Here is a 22,510-nt window from a genome sequence, read left to right as displayed (position 1 = left end):
ACATACTGTTCCTGTCCTCAAGTTTTCGGAATGTCACAGGTATAACAACTACCAATGTACGACAATTACGTTAATAGATTTTTTTTTCTTGAGAAAAAAAATATACATTTACATGTATACCCTTTTCATAAACCCATCCTCCAATTAGCCGCCTAAGAGTAATGCGGATAATTCAATAAAAATTGCGTTCACAAACTCCGAAAATAAGCGGCATTATTTTTACGAGCGCCCGTCCTGAAAAAGGCGGATAATCGTCATGACAACTGGACACGCCCCCTCCGATGCGGTTGTGTTGAAAAGGGTGACCTTGTGACCGCACCATGGCAATTATCTGCATTATTTGGAAAAGCGTTCATAAACTCAAAATCTTGTCCCGATGCTGCTATTATGCGGATAATAGCAGCATCAAAATAATGCGGATAACTCTGGTCCTCCTCCAATTTTACGACCAAATTATGCTGCTATTAGCCGCATAATTGGGTTTATGAAAGGGGTATCATGTAGGTACATGTTGATGTACTACTGCTAACAATCTATGTACATGTGTTTTCTACGTAATTTTGGTTACACTTCGTAATTCCGAAACACGTAAATTGCCTAAACCTCTATGTTCGTTAATCCCAACATTTGTGGCGTTATTCCGAAGGTTCGATAATCCGAAAAAGAAATAAGTTTCGATGTTCCGGAGGTTCGCTAATTTGAAAACGAAATAAGGTTCGTTGTTCCGAAGGTTCATTAATCGGAAAAAAAATAAGGTTCGTTGTTCCGAAGGTTCATTAGTCCAAAACGAAATAAGGTTCCTTAATCATTTCGTTTTCGGACTAACAAACCTTCGGAATTACGAACCTCATTTCGTTTTTGGATTAACAAACCTTCGGAATTACAAACCTCACTTTGTTTTCGGACTAACGAACCTTCGGAATCACGAACCTCATTTCGTTTTTGAACTAACAAACCCTCGGAATTACGAACCTTCGGAATAACAAATCTTCGGAATAACGAAGCTTCGGAATTACGAATGTATGCGGTAACTTCTTAGAGTAAAATAAAGCAACACAAGTGGCAATTACATCATGTAAACAGCGGGTACCAGCATTAATATTTCATAGGAGTATGAACTCAATATAAAGAGTATGTATAGGGAATATAAAGCTTTACTTTCAACAATAAAGTATGTGTCTACATAGTGAACATTACCTCTCTCTGTAATGTTTTTACTTTTCATTAAAGGAGGTAATTAGAACACTCGTGATTGTAAGCTAGCAACGCCTGTAGGAACAAAGATTAAACTGCAGATTTATAGTGACTAACACTTTGGGGGGATGTTATACCAAAACTGAGACATTTTGCAGCTTAGGCCTACTGTAATACTGGGGGGGGGGGGTACCATGGGCTAAAATGCCCTCCGACCTGGTTTGTTACTTTCTTCTTTCATATTTTTTGTTTGCATTTTACCTGGGTGGTAATAAAATGTACATGTACACTGTACATGGTAATTGAACAATACAATTCATTCAATGCATATTAAATCAAATGAACTTTAGAAACAAAAATCCCTACATTTCAAATCTGAATTCCTGGATAAAAACAAATGAATATCATCATGACAATGAAACAAATTCTATTCTGATTTAAAAGCTTAAAACCAGAGGGTACAGGGGTGCAGAAAACTTTGTTGTAAAAATAGCAGAAAAAATAGCAAAAAATATTGGTGAAGGTTTAAAAAAAATTCGTTAAAGAGTAAGAAAGTTATTAAAGTTCAAAGTTTTGGATTTGTGACGTCATAAACGAGCAGCTGCCCCATTTGTTATGTAATATAAAATGCATGAATTGAGTAGTAGAATTAACCAGTTGTCTCACGATGGATCAAACGTAGTTTGATTTCAAATTTTGTATGGTTCCTGATGACTTAATTTTGTTTTCTATTCATGATCGAGTGTGAAATGATTTGTCTATATATACAAAAGGTACAGTGAAAAACATTTTCAATTTTCTGACAAAATGACATTTCATTGATTTTTTACCATTCACTATGTAGGAATGCTGCTCACATATGACGTCACAAATCACATCGTTGAAATTCTAATAACTCTTAAATTATTTGATGAATTTTTCTCAAAACTTCGGCAATATTTTTCAGTATTTTTTCTGCTATTTTTATATTAAACTTTTTGTCAGGGTGAACTTCCCCTTTAAAGGTTATGGTAGGTCACAACATATAGTCAAGTAACCTGTATATCCTTCTACAAAGCAGAACAGTGAAACTGAACTACCTGGAATATCCTTCCTATCATTCTTGAACCAGTCACAATGGTTTAATTCCAAATCCTTGATCAGACATACATATTAAATTTTAACATGATTGGAGTTTGTTGACATTTGGTCAACTATCAATGGCACCATGGACATTGACTCTTCTGATTTTTAACTAGACTTGGAAGCCTAATCTGAAAGGATTTTATTCAGCAAAGTGGCACATTTTATTTTGTCCTTCCAGCCTGCCTAAAAGGTACATGTAAAGGACTACATGTAATAACGTGATGAGTATCATCTAATATATTCCGATCTTGCTGAAGTGTGGTGGCCACTGAATCTTTTTTACCTATTTATTCATCTATCTATCTATCTATTCACTATGTACTTATTTATTTATTTGTTTATTCATTCATTCATTCAATCAATCAATCAATCAAACATTCATTTATTTATTCATTCATTCATTCATTCATTTATTCATTCATTCATTTTGAATTATTTATTCATTCAGCTTTTTTTTTAATCTCCCTCTCTATAGCGCCATCTCTTTGTCATGTTTTCATCTAACTTTTTGGCCCTATAAGCACTTTCAAATTTGATTGGATATTATAAAATCAGAAATTTTGTAATCTACAGACATAAATCATAATCATTAATTAATGCCAACTTTCTAATCTACATTTTATGAACAAAAAACACAATTCCCTTTGCTATAATGGTTTTAGGTAAAATACTTCTGTTTTCTTGGCTGTTCATAGAGGAACTGAGAAAAAGATCTTATAACATTCTAAAAATAATTCTACATCACTGATGCAGGTACTATTACATATTTCCTTGAATGAGAAAATATAAAGACCTGGTATAAACTATAATCACATACTGCACTGCTGTCTAAAAAAATATCTACTGTTCATTATGTATTATGTATTATGCATTGCCTGCCTCAATAACACAAAACAAAAATCATCAGTCAGTGAAAAGGGAAAAAAAGATCATCTTTTTACCATTTTTCTTGGTGGATTAATGATTCGTTATTAATGCATATATTTTTTTCCCATTTGAGACATGAACTGCTTTTAGAATATTTTTTTTTTGATCCCTCAATCATTTGGAATCCCGAAAAACAAGGCTTGTCATGAAAAAAATAATATTCTTTTTTAAATGTACAAATTGAGATTTAGCACACCGGATATTACTAAAAATATAGGTCTGCTAAAAATAAATACATAGGCAAATCAAGAAACAAATTTGAAATACAGATTGATTTCTGTATATTAATTCCTGACTTGGTACTTTAAAAAGACCAAAAATGTTTTAATAGCTAAAAAAGGATTGGTAAAAATTATAAATACGTGGACTTACATGGTCACGTACCAGTAGTGCTAAACTAATTTTGAGCTGTTTTCTGAGCATGCTTAATGATTAATGTGTTACTTTAAGTCCAAAAAATCATGTAAAGATAACCTGAATGCACTTTTTCACCTTGACAAGTGTAAAGTTCACAGAACTTAATAACATTTTATGATCGATGCTATTCAAATCTTATCACCAGCTAAAAGAGATGTGCAAATAAATACTCATTTATTGATTTAATCTTCCTATTGTTGAGCTTTTAACAGTCCCGATGATGGTATCATTCAACCTAAATAATGAGTTCATATACATGTAGGGCAAAATAAATGATTACACACTAACTAGAGCTCAAGGCTATTTAAAGGCAAACCATTCTTGTTTAAATGACAGCAAGAATAATAGTCTAACATTCAATTTTAGTGTTCCAGATAATTAAGATTTTCCTCTTACATTATTATAGATACTCTCAGTCATCATCAAATTCTATGTTCTTTGTCTATTGACATATAGAAGGGCTCCACACTAAACCTCTTTTTTACTGGTCCAAGCTGTTCATGTCGGACTGGATCCCCAATATTTCCATTTTTTACTGGTCCAAACCGAAAATTTACTGGTCCCGCAAAATAAAGAAAAATATAAAAAGAGGCTTTAAAGTGATTGGTTAACATTTAATAGTTTGACTTTTAAAAATATCTGAGCTAGAAGGTCACACTTGTCACGTGTGTCTGTGATATGTTACAAAAATGAAGCCCAGAAAAAATTGCGTTCAAAAATAATTATTTAGCGCTTCAAAAATTGAAATATATAGTGACCAGAAACACCATCTTAATTTCATCCCATACACTTATGTGTACTATTTACATGTAGGCGTCTATAAGACGCCTATTTACAAAATCGGTGTTTGCCTTGTAGTTTTAGCTTTTCTTTCTCAATAATGGTTGTTTTCAGGGTTTATTAGTTCTAATACATGCACTTGTACACATGTTTCATCTTGGTTTGAGAATTTTTTAAATCGGCTGCTCACAAAGTTAAACAATATCTTTAATTGGTTTTATTGCCCTCCACATGATTCATAATTCAATTTTCGGGAGCCATTTTTGAAGATGCCAGAGCCAGTTTTATAATTTACAAAAGAGAAAATATAATTTGTATCAGTTTAATATATATTTTACTAGTCATGTCGGGCCAGTAAATCTGGCTATTTCTGAAAAACTGCTGGCCCGACAGCCATTTTTACTGGTCTGGGACCGTCGGACCAGTGCCAGTATCGTGCCCTGCATATAGATCTAGAGGCTACATCATTAGAACCTACTCATTGTGACTGATCATATGGCTGACTTTGCATCTTTGATGACTCTTCAGAAGACTATCATGGCCCTACACAGAAATTTTGTTCCGGGCAAAGGGTGGGGTGGAAGCAAGAAGAGTAAAGATTTTTTTGAAGAAATTTGCAAGTGAATGAATTTCTCATCGGGGTGCTTTTTCATTTTCTTAAATAAATCAAATGATTTTGTGCACACTTTGGGTGAATTTTGTGATCATTTGCACCATTTAAAAAATTTAAGATTACAAAATTTGTGGGGGGATGGGAAGAGGAAAACAAGTACCATCTGCAGTGACCCTGTTGTGTATGGCCATGAATCACATATCATGTATGAGTATGACAAATCCTAATAATTTAAAATCAATCCCCTTTCCACATACTCATAAAAAATATCCTCTTGAAAAGAGTACACCCTCATTTATAATGTACACGATGCTCAAACAATTGCCCATTTATTTAACTACAGATCTATATAAAACTGGAACCATCAAATGGGTCAAACTACATGTACTTTATATACATGTCCATGCATTGGCAAAAACTATTGGGATTTCTGATGAAAGGGTACCTTGAAATTATCATAGGGAAGTCTATCATTATCACTTGTGGGCAGAGCAGAGATAGCCAACTTCCTCCAACAAAGGTCTATATCTCCATGGTCCGTGTTGACAATACATTAATGGTACATTCAGACCAGGGAAATATTATTTGAACCCATTGCCTGTGCATTCACATTAGTAGATCATCTTTTTATATGTTATACAACTTACGCCATATTCGTAGATACTTGGACCAGAAAAGCGCAGAAACCCTTATCCAGGCATTTATTAGCAGTAGGCTTGATTATTGTAATGGATTATTGTTTGGTTTACCAGACTCGCAAATCAACAAGCTGCAGCATGTTCAGAATGCATGTGCAAGACTTGTATCCGGTTCCTCAAAGTTTTCCCATATTACACCTGTTCTGATTCAATTACATTGGTTGCCAATAAGGCAGAGAATTACATTTAAGATACTTTTGCTTGTTTACAAAGCACTGAATGGTCAAGCTCCGAATTACTTGTCTGAATTAATATCATTTAGGTCACATTCATATGCACATAACTTACGAAGTACACAGGATAAGCTGCTTCTAAAGCTACCTCACTTGAGAACAAAAGTAACTCTTGGGGATCGTGCTTTCAGTTGTGCTGCTCCAAAGCTTTGGAACAAATTACCCCTGGAAATACGAAAAGCACCAACTGTTACCATCTTCAAACATTTATTGAAGACCCATCTTTTTTCAGAAGTTTTTGGTTAATTGTATTATATGCATAATTGTTTAATTTGTTTGAGCAGTAGCATTGTTGGGAGCTCTGTCTCACTACAGCGCAGTAGAGTATATTTATATAGTGACTGCGCTATATAAATGGTCTAATTATTATTATTATTATTATTAACTAATAACTTTGTATTTCTGTTCATGTTTATGCCTCAAATTTTGATTTTTTTTTTGCAGAAAAGGGCACTTTTCTATTGGGCCATTTCTATGCACAGATGTATGCCCTATATTGCAGCACAAATAGAAAAATGAAAACAAAAAACACCCCCCAAAAAACACCAAAGCCAATGAGAGGGCCGTTGAGGCCCCCCAAAAAAGACATTCATGGCCATGGCCTTTGATAGCCCCTGATCAATTAAACCAGTGCTGCATTTATCATAATTGTACAACTACATTGTGAAGTCAGCAGCAGCATGTATTTGGAAAAGGAAAATGAAGCTATATAAAACAAAAAAAAATGTTGCTAAATATTTTGTGAAGAGGAAACATACCAAAACATAGGACTTTCCAAGAATGCAATATATTGGATGTGCATAATTATTCACACTTTTCTGCTCTGTGCACTGCTTTTTTGCTCTTCACCAACTGCAAAATGTTCACTTTGTTTCATGAAAAAGTTTTGCAAAATTTTGTGCGACCATTCTTTCATCTGAACATGGATATTCAATACAATCATGAGTGTAAATATCAGTATCACAATTACAAACATGTTTCGGTCAAACCAGTACCAAATCTTTTAGAACGAATTGGGGGGATCAGTAATGTCTCGCAAAAATGAGGCTGTCCTGGGACCCGTTGCATAAAACTTTTGCCATAATAATGTGTAATTTTTAGCCATTTTTTATGGCATACTGGGTAAGTTTTATGCAACGGGTCCCGGGTCAGATTATCTGAAGAAATTCTTCAAAACATAGCCTTAAAATGTACATGTATGCTTTCATATTCCACATACATGTACAGTACAAAGATTAGTTGCATTTTTTGGTCCCTACTTGTTGTTTAATAGTTACAATACAACATTTAAAAAAAAGTGTTCATGACAGACCACTTTCGGAAACTGAGTATAAAACTTAATTACAGTACAATAAAATGAGACAGGTGCATGTATGAAAACTGGGAAAAGTAATTTACTATTTGATGTTGCAATATATCTTCTCCATAGTGTGCTCTATAAAGCTATAAATGTGTTAGAGCCTCTAACACATCATACATGTAGCTTCTCCGCAGAATAACTTCCCACAGATATTTCACTTTCAGTCAACTATGATAAGTTCAACAAGCACGAGTATAAAAGCATATGCACAAGGGATTGCATAGTACAAACAAGGTACCCAGTTTCTGCAGAAATTAGTCATGATCATGGGGGGTTTTATAACGTATTTCAGGGCTACCTGTTTTTAATTGAGTGTAATCTTGCTAATCCTGTCTCACGCTTCTGTAGAAGCCAGATTAACTACCAATTAACGAGGTCATGAACCTACAAATCAAGAGTAGCCTTTAATACAACTTCCCCCTCCCCTGTCCCAAGATAGTTTGAATTTGCCAGAGGGATTTCCAGGCCTATAAGGCTGTACATAGAAAGAGGTAATAGACCAGTTCGTAGTTACTTCATGGACAATTTTGGTCAAATGACCTTTCATTTCTTTCATTATGTTAGGCAGATTTCAAAGCAAGATATTACGTAAGCTTGCCTTACATAGCAGGATGAAGAAATTAAATAGACCAGGTGACTAGAATAGCACACCAATGAACACTTTATGAAGGTATTTGTTGCATTCCTACTTTTGAATGCATATCATAGCATGTTGCACAATGTACTTGGCAAACTGCGAAATACCAGTCGCGGACACATTGTTTTTGTGGATGTAAATGAAAACCACAATTCAAAATAATATATGAATAATCAAGACATCAAAGTTGGTGCTTATCTCATTAGATTTTAAACCACCATATCACTTTTGTACAAATGACCTTCCTCTGATCATACGTAGAATCTTTTGATCATGCGCAGAAAGGAACTACGAACTGGCTTATACATGTAGGAGTAAAAAAAGCTCTGCAAGCAAGTAATACTTGACCCTTTCCCATTTTACTCTAATTTTTTTTTGTCCAGCAAAAATCTACCCAATGCAAAGTCACTTGCATTATTAAGCTTTGAACAGTCCAAATGTGTCATACATGCAGTGGTATTAAAAAAGTAATAAAAAATTAATGTGGCTATTGAAATACCTGTTGAACCCAACACGTAGGCATGTACATGTATGTGGGTCCTTGAAATTTAGGCTTAGACCTGATTGGACCACATCTTTGCCCAGCTTATAGTTTTGGTCAATAAGTTCTTGCTCTGAGGAAAGAGGTCTGTTCCACATACTTTCTATCCATCAACAATCTTTCAATCATTTTGTTCCATTAGTAATCTTTCCTCTTTTTTTCAAACAACAATATTCTTATTTTCTGCCAAAAACATGTGAACAAAGGAAAATATCATGGTTGCCAATCTTCAACTTTAAAAATAAATCCTGAACCTTGTCCTGAAAGGATCTTTAGGGAAAAAAGGAAACACTTCACATGTTTTTATATTTTCTCCACTATAAAGCTGGTACACATTCCTCTTTTATACTTTCCTGGTTACATTACACAGTATCGAGTTACTCCTCTATATTTCTTCCTATTGTTGTTGTTGAATAATCACAACTTAGAGTGTACAAGTTAAAATTAATAAAAGTACATGTAATACTACAATAGTATTCTGCTTTTGGGACATTATTTGAGTCACTGCTACATGTAGATGCTTTGGGGAATGACTTGGGAAAATGGAATAGATATTATAATGTGTGATTTTCATTTGACATGGCAAGGCACATACCGAAGTGTACAGTTTATGTATTTGAATAGAATTGTGTCTTTGATACATGTAAATATATATATGTATGAGCATAAAGGGTGAATATAGGCTTGATTTTTCAAGAAAGAAGACAATTTTTTTAATAGAGAATACCATGCGCTAGATCTAACGCCATACTATTTAGATAAAGCACACTCTTAAAATGCACCAACACTGTACTACAACAGGTACTCAGTATATGACCTAAAAAATACTAAATTATCGCAGTGACACAAACTGCATTCGGGATAATTATATTATATGGGATGGCTCAGAATGGAATACCAGAAATATTCCAAGAGTTTGGACAAATATTCCATGAATTGCAGATGAGTGGAATATTGGCCCTAATGAGTAGAATATTACAAGTATTTCATGAAAAAAATCCAATATCATTATATCACCTATCCAATCCCCCCCCCCCAAAAAAAAAGAGGGGGAAATTAGATTTAACAAGTAATATCACTATTATGGAACATCAAGTCAGGATCAAATTTTGTCGTTGACATGCGACTTACATGTAGTTCATAATGACAGCATTAAGCGTGATTGTGCTCTATGCTGTGCATCGCATTGCTTTCATTGTTGTACATGTTGTATATTTCACGCATTCGCGCATACGCACTAGACTGTTGAATAGTCTCACATTCAACTGCAAATTTTGTACAGGAGTCTATGGGAAATTCGTCAGATTTCGGTCCTGTTCAGGGATACAATCTGATACCGCATGAGCAATTATTGATGCAGACCAAAATGTGCACTTTTAATGTATCGCTAAAACACTCTATACATGTTTAGATGATAATTTAGTGTATTTGTTGTGGACATATTAAACCCAGTATAGTGCATGATAACATATTCTAACCTCTCTCAGTCCATTAGATCTGAAATTGTGAAGTTGTTTGGTCAGGAGTTGAAGCTCTTCGGCCGTCCTCTGTTCTTTCTCTATGTATTTTTCACTGTGGTTCTTTTGTGTCTTCTTCTGAAGTTTCTTCACCTCAGAGCGACACTTTTCAACAGCCTAGAAAAAAGTAAAAGGGGTCAATTAAGTGCTATGAAATTGATGACAATACGTAATTATCAATATGAGATGAATGTATGTCTAGATCTATGGATCCCTATGAACACCAACAAAAACAGAAGGTCATCTAGCACAGGAACATCCTTTGATAATGTACACACATTTAAAGAAGGCAAAGCTTGTACAAAAAAAATTACTTTATTACATACAAACAAAATATTACAATTACCAATCACCAACTTATTTAGGCAAGTTCCAACAGATTTTACCAAATGAATTTTGAGAAGAGTCAGAACTTCTATGTACACAGAGACACTGTCCAATGATAGTTGTGTCATCTTGTCATAATGTACATGTAGTCTATAATCTACGAAGAGGCTGCAGCTTTTGTCTTTGCCTTGATGAGTCTGCTGCTACAAAAGCACAACTTCTGCAATACGCCTAATGCAGAAGACTTAGAAGAGGGAATGCAAAGTAGACACTGTCTATACACTTTAGTCTGTCGTTAATGGTTCTTGTTGTATTTTAATCGACTAGGATTCCTGCGTTATTTGTGTCATGAAAACATGCCTGCACATATTCATCAATAAAAAAAAACAAGAATTAGCGTAAGACCATAGTGCATATTTTTCCACATTAGATGCATTGCTGATGTTTCACATTTCATCAGACTTATAAAGGCAGAGACAAAAGCAACCTAGCTTTATTGGCTAGCCATAATGGTGATCTCACCAACATGAAGTACTCACCTCTGATTTAGCTTTGTTTTCTGATAGGTATGTTTTCTGAACCTGAAGGACATTCTTCCATTCCTGCTCTAGTTTGCCTTCTAATGGATGCAGAAGCTCTTTCCTCAATGCATGCACCTAGATAATTAGAAACAGAAGATATAGACTTTAGTCGGCACAAGGGGCAGGGAAGAAAGGTCATAATTGTTCAAAGGGACTATTTTCGCATGTATAAAAAAGATGGGTCAAACTCAAAGGCCTACTTAGATCCATGCATGGTAGGCATAATAAAATACTGTTTTGACCATATCATACATGTAGCTCCAATTTCACTTCATTTCTATGAAGTGAAGATTAATTAAGATTAATTCTTTTATAAGTTTTATTGGGCAAATTTTTACAAGCACTTGAAAATGAATTATCTTTTTATTATTCAATTTCTTTAATACAAGTAGTTGAAATTACATAATATGTAAATTTATTTAGTTATACTTGCTAACACTGAACCCTAGCTTTAAAATTGCAAACATATCTTTAAAAAAATACATTTCATATAACTAGCTAGACAACATCAATCTGATTAACCTAATGTAGAGCAGATAAACGTGTATACACTACCATTCCTATTAAAGTTCAGCATTGATAAAGCACAGCTTTGAGATACACACAACATGATTCTTCTCCATATCAATAAAAATGTAAACACCCTGGTTGTTATTCTTCTTGTGTACTTACTGTGATTTCTCTTTCAGTTTCTATTTGCCTGTAGGTTTCTGCTATCTGAAGTAGTGACTGACCTGCAGAGATTAAAAAGAAAAAGTAAGATAAACTTAAAGTTCCAACTGTGTGATCCGATTGTGGAAGAAATACTGTAGTCTAAAATGTTGATTATAATATAAAATGCATCTAAAAATTAGTATGGGCTGTATTGACTTTTGGATCACCCAAAATACCAGAAGTGTGAGTGTGTTTATTTTTGGGGGTGCGAGTCTCTTTCGTAGTACTTACACAGCAACACATACATAGGACTTTTGTATGGCCACAACCTTTCAGCAATTTTGTTGTTGTTGGTGGTGGTGTTTTTCATAACTTGAATACAAGTTTTATTCATAGGGCACTGATTAAAGTCGTTTGCAGTTGATCTGTTAATCATATTTCATTTCTTTAACTGAAAAGAACTTGCAAGCTTTATGATTGCTTTTACATACATGTACATGTTTCCCTTTCTAGGTCCTCTTTAAAAGAAATGCATTTACTTTCAAAACCTCTGCATCATCGTAGATAGCATGGTGTTTCCTTTTTTACTTGTAATTTCCAAGAAGGAAATGTGCAAAATCAGAAATATGTATCTTGCAGTGACAGGGATAACCATTTAAAGGTAAACTTCTTTCCCTCAGCGTGAACTCCCATTTTCTATTTCAGTATTTTAATCATTTTTTTTTCTCTTCCTATTTGGTACCCTTCTCACAGTAAGCTCTCTCCTTAAATTTTCTTCTTTTTTGGTTTGAACTATCTTGGATATTATCGATTCTTTATGCAGTATGTAATAGCTCTGCATTTTTTTTTCTGTTTATTAATTTCATGATGCACTACTTCAACAGTGTACATGCATACGTATATTATACATGTACCGTTGTTCCATTACGAATATGCAAGTCTGTCTGTCAAACTCTGGAACCCCTTTGGAAATATCCTGTGTCTGGATAAGCTAATGAGTCAGGACCCCCTTGTTCTCTCTCAGCACATATTTGAAGAAGGGGGACTGGCCAGGTTTCCCCTCAATGCGAGGAGCTCGAGGAAAGGGTAGTTTCCTGTTTGCTAGCACAGCTCGTTTCTCAATCCTCCAGAATGTTTCTTTCTTTGGGATCTTCAATGTACACAGTAGCATGCACTTGTAGGCCCATCGCTAGTCTATAAAACTTGAAATGATTTCTTTGTAGCTTTGGTAAACTTAATACACCACTATACTATATTTGAACAAGGTTTTTTAATAACCAGTATTGAGTGTTGAAAAATAATGTTGAACTACAAAAAGTATTGTAATCAACAGTACAATGCTTTTGTATTCTGTGCCGTAAATCTTGCGTCGAAATCTTGATCACATTGATTTTTAAAATCTCAAACTCTTTCTTTTTTATTATATTATGGCTAAGAGATTTACAGCATTTATAATTCAAAACAGATTAGATTTATAAAATATAACCATTAAATGGTAAGAAATTTTTATAGTCGGGTAGGTTTTTGCTGACTAAAATCTTTGATTGGAAATGGTATAAAGTTTTAAAGTTGAAATTCCGTAGTCCTTTAATAAGCAATTTTAATCAAGCATATTGCTGCAGTCATATTTATCCGACGTTGGTCACACGAGGAGTCGAAAACAGCCGTTTTCACTCATTTTTATTCAAACCACCAATAGGTAGCTGGTACAAAAAAAATGTTAAAACAGCTGTATTTTACTCCACAGTAGGTGAAATGTGACGGCGCCATAACAAGTCTGGCTACATACAATGTACAAAGGGTTGTCAACACTTCCACTAATAGCAAAAACTGACTGAAGACTAGGCAACATGTTTCCCCCTCCTTGCTCCTGACAATGGAATGACAAAAGCAGTAAAACCCATGGAGGTACTGTAGAATACTAAATATGTCAATATCACAAACAAATTCATTAGTTGGGATGTCCCCTCCCCCCCCCCCCCACCCACCTGCCTCCAGCAACCACTCTTTTCCATTCTAGATTCTGTTGTGTCCTCTTCTGCTAAACTTTGGCTTGCCTTAAGAAATGGAGCACTTTCTGTTCTCTCCGAATAAAAAGAAAATATTTCCTTTCATGGGAGCGAGTTCATGTTGGCCCTATTGTACATGTAGGCCTAATGTCGGTAAACCAAAAAAAATTTTGGGGGGTCTGTTTTGGGCAAATAGGGGGATTGCTAGAGTTCACCCCCAGCATTTTTATTTCCTCTCCTAAAGGTGAGCCTGGCAAGTCAACAATTAAAAGAGAAGTACACACATACATGTTCAATGTACATGTACTTTAAGGAATATAATTCTCCCCAGCTCCCCATGTCCCTATCCCTCAAAGGAACATCAAAGAAAAGTTAACTTTCTACCTTTATTGTGTTGACTTGACCTGTGACTTTCACTTTCAATCAAGCCATGAAAACACAGGTATGGCAAAATGACAATAGCACAACCTAGCAATTGCCACAGGTAAAAGCCTAGCATGCCATTTGAACAGTTGAGTAGTAGTTCCCACCTTTGTCAAAAAACATCATTCAAGGCTCCACACTAACTTTTTTCATCAATTTTATATTTCTGGTAGTCCGCAAAGCAAATTCAATGGCCCTAAGACAATAGAAAACAAATTAAAAAAAAAATTGGTAGCCCAACAGGGCCACTAATTGTTGGCATTTACACAATTTTGGTGGCCCGACTCTCATTTTTGGTTTCATCGGGCCACCGGACCACTGCTAATGTCGAGTCCTGAAAGTAGATAGGCCTACAGCTCATTAGATTGCATTTGAGTTCACAGGTCGCCCTAATGATATCCCATGTTAATGTCTTTGTATGTAATAAAAAATTAAAATAATAATATGATTTGTATAGTGCACGTTCACCTTTTAAAGGTGATAAAGGCACTCCTAATACACGTACCGTGCCTATTTTAGTCTACCAATATTATAGTGCTCACAGCTTTTTGAGCAATTACTTCCTGCCAGTACCCATTTACCTCACCTGATGATTTTATTTGTAATTCAAGAATGTTCATTTCATCATTTTAGTTTGTACAAACTACAGGGGTGTATGAAGTGATCACAAAAAAACCTTTGGGGAAAGAAGGAAAGTGTGGCAAAAAGAGATCAAAATTATTTTTAAAGATAAAATTAAACTGAAACTAAAAAGCAAAAATAGCTGAAATCAGCGAAGAAGCTGAACTCCCACACCCCTGCACATAAGTTCCGTAAGACATGATGATTACAATAAATCTACAAAAATCCATTCATTCATTTCCTCAAAATTATTGAGGGAAAAAAAATCATTTCTATCACAAACAAAGATTGTTTTTAAAGAATGTTCAGAATATAAAACAGTTCACCACAAGTATTGTGGACAGATTATATAAAAATCTATCAAAGAGTAAGAGGCATAATCTTGCTTTGTATTAAATTGAACAGTGCACAATTCTCACTATTAAATTCATACTATCATTACGTCTCATTTGAATTCCTTTCTTTTCCCCATGTGTCATGTTACAAATAAAATTCCCATACACTGACATGAAATTTATCTAGTTTCAACAACACTGTCCGCTTTTATGCAATAGGTAAAAAGCCAACAGCCTGGCAAAACAACCTTGGGTATGCTCACTTCTGACAACATTCTCATTTATAGATCTGTCCTCATTCACCACTTGATATGAAATAATTAAACTTTAGTAAAATCATAAGAATGCAGTGCTCAATCAATGTACTTGTACAAATAATGTAGGCCTATATTTTGAACCCTAGATTGTACGCATTCAACAAGACAATGTATTGTAAAGCAAAGGCAATGCCTGCATTTACATGTACATGTATGCAGGGAATGATTCCATCATGTGTTTAAACAATCAATTCTGAAAGAGAAATATGTGAGAGAAGAGTTCATGCCCTGTGCATGGGATTATGATATATTCATATATTGCGCTGGCATTCATCTCATCAGACATTTAAACTCAATCAATCAAGACTGTACGGTCCAAGAACTACTGGGGCTTACATTTACCTTTATTTTGAATACAATGAGTTCTGGGGCCCGTCGCAGAAAGAGTCGCAATCAATCGCAACTCTAAAAATCATTCGCAACTCTAAAAATCATGCGCAACTCTAAAAATCATGCGCAACTCTAAAAATCACGCGCAACTTGATTTTCAACCAATCAACACAGCGCATATGGAACTTGAGATTGAATTTTTGGCTTGCGTTTAAACGCAAGTCTTTCTGCAACGGGCCCCAGCACTAATGTGCCAATGCCACATTGCATCATTTTTAAAAAGTAACCATCAACAGGGCTGTGGTCACTTAACAAATAATAATTTACATCTAGGCCTACCCCTCAAATTTCCAGAACACAGTCCTGTGCCCTGTTGCATAAAAGTTAAATGTTAACTTTGCCATCCAATGGTAACTACCATGGGAATGCTGATCAACAGCCAATCAAAGTTACAAGTGGCAAATTGAAAGTTACCAATATGGTAACTAAATGTTTTATGCAACAGGGCCCTGTACATTAAAATGTAAGACTGTAATATTACGTTTCCATTGAAAAATATTTGAATAGGATAAACAAGATCTGGAAAACAACATTGTAATTTGTATACAGTACATACAGAGCTTTGACATTTCTTTTAACACATGCAATATTGATATTCACTCTTGGAATCAAGTTCTAATGACAGTCCTAAAACTAGTTTCATGGAAACCTGTTAAAAGTAGAAACTACACTCTAGTGTGTAATGATGGGATCACTCAAAAAAAGTCTTTAGAAGAGATTTTTCAAACCAGTTTGGAAAACCACCTCACGATGTGGTTTTCAAGATTGCTTTGCCTCGTTAAACTACATGTAGTTCAAGATTACATGAAGGAGGACACAACCCAACCGTTCATTCCAGGAGCGATCCTGTTTGGCACGGTACTCCACACACTGTGCGTAGAATGTCTACACTCCAGTTTCAAATTTTGCGTGAATAATCAATGTGACCCCACCATGAGTGGTCACATAGCAACAAGACCAATTTACGTAAAGTGGTTTTGAAAACCACTTTCGCTTGAACCCACCTCAAAAACAAGTCTCCATTCATAACTTACCCAGTTGTCTGGAGTCTTTTGTCTCACTAGCGAGTTCACCAACAGCAACTATAGCATTGAAATAATCCTTTGCAGCTTGTGATACACCTGAAACATGAAAAAAATATGAACAACAAAACTTCATGACCTATTATAATAAACAACAATTCATTATAATGCAGCTTTATGATGAACATGATATACATGTATTAATAAGTTTGTGAGTGAATCTTCTAGATTACAGTTTGTAATGTAATAAATAAGTCGTGACGATCAGCCTGAGATTGACTTCAACAGTTTATGATAAATAATGAATCAATGATCTGGGGCCCGTTTCGTAAAACTTGTTATAACAAGCTACAGAAATAAATCAATTTGATTGGCTGATAGTGAGCTTATTATAGACATTTCCATTTGTTATTATAACAAGCAATGTATGCATGTAACAGGTCCCTGAACTTTTACAAGAAGTTATTGTGAAAATAATCTGATTATAATTTTTTTTTTAAATGTAGGTTGAGACTAAACTGCATCACGAAAAAATAATTCCTGTATTATTCATAAACAATCAAACACCCCATTCTGGAATATCAAGTAGCTTGGTATGATATTTTGTACTTTGATAAATGTTGACATTATATTACATTGAAAAAAAATGTATTGCTTTGATTTCAGTTCAAGTATTCAGCACTCCAGTTGTTTACCCACATCATATCAATTCAGTACCATTTCATCAATCCAGGCACTTGAACCTCTATTTGTTTTCTCTTATCTGTGGTTTTGATTGAAGCGAGGTTCATACGACCTAATGTAGATGGAGTCAAATTAGAGTTTATAAGAGTTGTACAATTTCTAATACTGATTATACATGTACTTATTAAATATTTAACAGATTTGAAGATAAAAAGAGTGTGTAATAAAACAACATTGTACATGTACAAACATAAAAGTTTGAAAGATTCCTTTTAAGTAGTTTAACAGGAAATTACACCTCACTTAAAAATGGTTGTAACTTTGGCAAAAGTAATATTACTTTGAAATGTTCATTTCATTTTTTTTCAAAGGAAATATCCACTGTACAGTGCAAAAGGGGTTGAATTCAAATTGATTTATTGTTCCAACATGTGGCCCACAAAACATACATATTTCACAGTTCACCCTGAAATTGAGTTGGTTGGATTAGAAAAGGAAAATGAGAAAAAGCAGACTTAACAACATGTTCTTGTTGTCAACGAGAATCCTCATGAATTATTTCGCAAATTTATATTGTGGCGATATGATACAAAGTGTATATAAATGAGTTTGAGGAGACTTAAATAGAAAAAATTATACAATGTACAAAAACATACAAGTAAGAGTTGGCTATTAAACATACTCTATAATTTATAGCCACTCAACAAAATATTGGGGAAATATGGTTCAGTCCTAATGTTATCCCCCCCCCCCCCCCGATAAACTTTTCAGTGTATTTTTCAGCTATAATTCCTGTTATGGTAAAACGTTCCAAACTATAATCTTGTGTGAACACTGCTCTCTTATTCCTAAACCTTAGTATAGGACATGGACCTGTATCCACACACACACAAATACAAACACACACACACAGAGTGAGCAGGAAATAATGAGATACCAGAGGAGGAGGAAAACATAGCTGCTTTTCCAATTTCCACTTCCTACCAAGTTTCCTGTTACCCAAACTTTTTTTTCACATTGATTACAAGGGCTGTGGTTAATAGCCAAGATGTATTGGTGGTCAATAGGATCTAAAGGGATGTATGATCAAACATTGCACAATACCAGCATGTACCCATAGTATTGTTTAGCTACAAACCATCTTCTCTTGAAAAAAAATGCTACTAAAAAAAACTATGGCACATCACTCCTGAAATACATTACAATCCAAGTCCCAAATTCATAAAGTCTTGTTGAAATATATAGCAAGTTTACTATCAGCCAACTAAAGTGAATGATTTCAGTAACAAGATTTACATACAAACAGTGCCCCCTTATCAGGACTGTTCCAGGTCAACTATCATGCATTATGAGGGAGTGCAGAAAGTATGTAAACTTCCTTAGAATTCTTGACAAAAAAAGAACTCCAAAAAGAAAGAGTGACACTTTTCACAAGAGGTTGGCTACATATGTAGAGCTCTACTTTAAGACATTAAAAGGGAGATGATGATACACCCCCCCCCAAAAAAAAAAAATAATAATAATAATAATAATAAATAAACAAATAAATAAATAAAAAACAAATAAAATAAATAATTAAACAAGTACTAAATAAATGAATTGATAAAAATAAATAGATAAATAAATAAATAAATAAATGAAATAAATACTGGGCGAATAAATAAATAAATAAATAAATAAATAAAATCATGTTGAATGGCATACATATTTAGCCTCCCATAGGGACTTTATCAGAGATAACAAGTGTACTGAAACAGGGTCTATGGTCAATTAACAACATCATATTAAAGCCACCCAAAAAAGACTCAAATCTAAATCTGTTATTGAAAGTTTTGATAATTGAACTGCTACCATCAAATAACCCTTCTTTAATAGTTGAAATTGTATTTTAGTGTATAAAGGGGGGCTGAGCAACAACTCATTGTTTGGTGCATATTTACTTACTTTGCAATGCCTTCTCATAAGCTCTGCCAAGAGTGACTAGATTCCTCAACTCGGGATTAAATCCCTCTATTGTATGCTGTAAATACAAAGAAACACATTTTTAAAACTCAACAATAACTTTGCATTGTACTTTGTGAATTAACACAAATCCCAAAACTACATGAACTTGTAGTTTTGGCAAAGAAAATGTGAATTATACAGGACTGCAGTGTACATGTACAGTACTTGGATATGACTGCATGCTGCTTTTCCTAAGAATATACTGTAGGTAATAGATTCCATATTAAATAAAGTGATAAAATCAGAAACAGGGCAACAGCTAAATTAATGAAAGTGGAATGTAGATAGAGATCCAGTCTAGCATCATTTCATTTTTGATCCTCCTTTCAATTTACAATTTGCTCATTTAACCTTTCTTTTATAATTCAATTCACATTCATTTCGGTCTGAGTACTGTACACATATTAAGATAGGAATATCATTCATAAATAGATTTCCAGTAAAGGAAAGCCCTGAAAGAGTTGCCAAATCAAAATCTTGTCAATGGCAAGATTTATTACAAGATAGAATTTGATTTAGTGTAGGTACTCTCTTCAAAATTTCGAAGGGAAAAAAAATCTCAATTTCAGAGGGTACCAGCAACAAAAGCAACTGGGTATCATTTCTAGATTTAAAAAGAAAACCCCATTTTCATACCAGAAAATTCTAACGGTATGAGTTAATAAAATATTTCAAACCAAAAGTCTATTATTGATGGATGTTAATTCGACATTTCTAGAAAAATATTATATTTGGAACAATAGTAACTCTATATTTTAAAGCTGGTTGTTGCATTTAATTTATATTTCCTTGTACATAAAATGAAATAAGGGATGCTATGCAATGGTTGAAAGCACTCATGAGTTTATACATGGTCTGTAGAACTATCTTACATACAGGTACAGTACATTTAGTATTCCATTTAAACTAGAAATGAACATCTGAGCCAATGTTTTGGATTTAGTTTTTACTCATAGTGAGAATACTTGAAGCATTCTCAACATCGCTGTAAAAACAGCCTTTCCATTTTTTATTCCAAGTCCAACATGTCTCAGATCTATGTCTCCCTCTTGAAATTGCTTTTGTTTAATGGACTGAAAACCCTGATTTTTATTTTATTTTTACTTCATAAGCATACTTTAGATTTTAAAACTTATTATACAAAAAATAAATACAATCTACATATACACTAAGTATGTTCATGATGTAAAAAAACAGGCCAGGGTTGTAGGTGACAAAAAGAATTAAAAAGATAATCACAAAATCATCTTCTCCCTGGTCTACACCTGAAATTCACAACAATAACTGGATATGCACTATGCCGAACATCAAGAGTAAATAAGCTTTTTTTTAAATAGCATTAAAAACTGAACCCTACTGAACCCTCCAAAACCTTTTTCAGGATGTAGTAGACTACCTGTAATAGCATGAATAGTATATCTACCTGCCCCTGGATAATTTTGCACAGAGTCAGAGGCGAGGTCAGGTGGATACTTCAGAGCTACCAAGTCTCACGCATTATGCGTGAGGCTCAAGCATTTTGGACTCTTGTTCATCCCCTCAAATCTCTGTCTCACGCTATACAATGTCTGTGATCTCACTCAGATCCACAGAAAATCTCACGCATAGCTGGTCTTTGAACTTGGCATCTCTGATACTTACAGTTACAAATTACAGAGAAAATTATTAAAATCTAAATCAAATATTGAAACAAAACATGAAAAAAACATGAAACAAAATATGAAAACAAACAGTTTGGACGGGACTGTATGAGGAGACTCATGCCCCATCAAGCTCAAGCGAGCCTAATAACGTGACTGCCATTCATTGATTGCAAACAACAACAGAGACACACGGACACCACCTGCTCTGCCACACCTTGCAGAGTCCAGCCCAGCGCAGCGGGGTAACACTTGTGCCCCGCTCTGAGCTATAAAGAGTAAGACTGCGGCTTCAAAATAGACCCATGCAATCTACCGGTACTTTTAAACATACATCTCAAATAAATCATAAATTGTTACCCTGTAGACATTTTCCGTCATTCTATGAAGTTGATCTCCCGTCGCCATATTGATAGAGGTGATTTATCCGCAACAAAATAAAGATTATTCCTTCCGATCCGTGCTTGCGCCGCTCGCTAGCTACCAAAGGATGCCGCTACATTGGTACCTTTGTTTACGAGGTACCGGTACCCGTGCGGAGATCTTCGGTCGAATTGGGTGCTCAAGCTTGCTACGCATTTCCGGGAAGCAAAGAGCATAACACCCAAAGACTGTTCACCGCTGTCATGATGTTGTAACACGTCGGGGCCGGAGGGAGGGTGGTATTTAAAGCGAGACAAGAATGGCGTAGTGGCGTGCGCCTGTAATCCAAGATGTGGGGAAGTTACATATTGATGCAGAGGTTCGAGTCCTGGTCACGTCTTTCAGATGGTGACGTTAAAGGTCGGTCCCAGACGTGATCTGATTGATACTCGTCTGACAAAACTAAAATACACACACACATACGCGTTTGGGAACTTTTTACTCCATAAGTACTTCTACCACTATGACTTTTTCATGGGCGGAAATCTGTCTCCAAAGTTAGGGGGACTAAGGACTGTAAATTTTGACAAGCAAAAAAAAAAAGTTTTCACCCTAACTGTTACGATAATGCAACAAAAACCTTGGGGAGATTTATCTTTAATAGAGTTAGTATGCATGAGCTTACTCCATTTCTTTCAACTTTAACTGGTACCCCAATCTCATTTTCTCCATTTTAATGTTTTCTCCGATTCTTTCCTTTTCAAGGTTTTCTTTGATTTTCTCTTTCTCAACACTCTCTTTCATTTTCATTTCCATTTCAAATTTTGCCAGTTGAATCTGAGCATCATCTGAAATAATGACAGAAGTTTCAGACTCCTCTGTAAGCTTCATGCAGGCGCGGATCCAGGAGGGGGCCGAGCCGCCCCCCCCCCCCTATTTTTTGACAACCTGCAGAAAAAGTGTACTCTTTACGTTGATAGAAACTACGAAAAACAGAAAGAAAAGTAAGAAAGAGGTATTTTACCCATGATGTGTAATTTACAGCCTCGTAACGACCGGCCCGACCTCGAAAGGAAACAAAAAAAAGGTGAGGGGAAG

The 22,510-nt window shown here is 34.8% G+C and overlaps 1 protein-coding gene across 3 annotated transcripts in view; it reads right to left on the bottom strand.

Moving 5' to 3' along the window:
• LOC121422198 (brain-specific angiogenesis inhibitor 1-associated protein 2-like protein 1) overlaps positions 1-21,625 on the bottom strand; it is a 48,039-nt gene extending 26,414 nt beyond the window's left edge. The window contains exons 1-6 of one of the 3 annotated variants that reach the window (XM_041617094.1): positions 21,410-21,625; positions 19,350-19,425; positions 16,734-16,820; positions 11,623-11,684; positions 10,909-11,025; positions 10,004-10,159 (exon numbers count right to left, since the gene is read on the bottom strand). In XM_041617094.1, coding sequence (XP_041473028.1) covers positions 10,004-10,159; positions 10,909-11,025; positions 11,623-11,684; positions 16,734-16,820; positions 19,350-19,425; positions 21,410-21,457 — 546 coding nt within the window. In that variant the 5' untranslated portion in view covers positions 21,458-21,625. The remainder of the gene's footprint in view (positions 1-10,003; positions 10,160-10,908; positions 11,026-11,622; positions 11,685-16,733; positions 16,821-19,349; positions 19,426-21,409) is intronic. The other 2 variants (XM_041617096.1, XM_041617095.1) reach the window with 2 other exon arrangements.
• Positions 21,626-22,510: the final 885 nt, after the last annotated feature.

Source organism: Lytechinus variegatus, chromosome 10 (genome assembly GCF_018143015.1).
Source record: "Lytechinus variegatus isolate NC3 chromosome 10, Lvar_3.0, whole genome shotgun sequence".
In the NCBI taxonomy this organism is placed as follows: domain Eukaryota; kingdom Metazoa; phylum Echinodermata; class Echinoidea; order Temnopleuroida; family Toxopneustidae; genus Lytechinus; species Lytechinus variegatus.
Note: the sequence above shows the minus strand (reverse complement) of the source record. Positions and strands in the feature narration are given on the sequence as shown.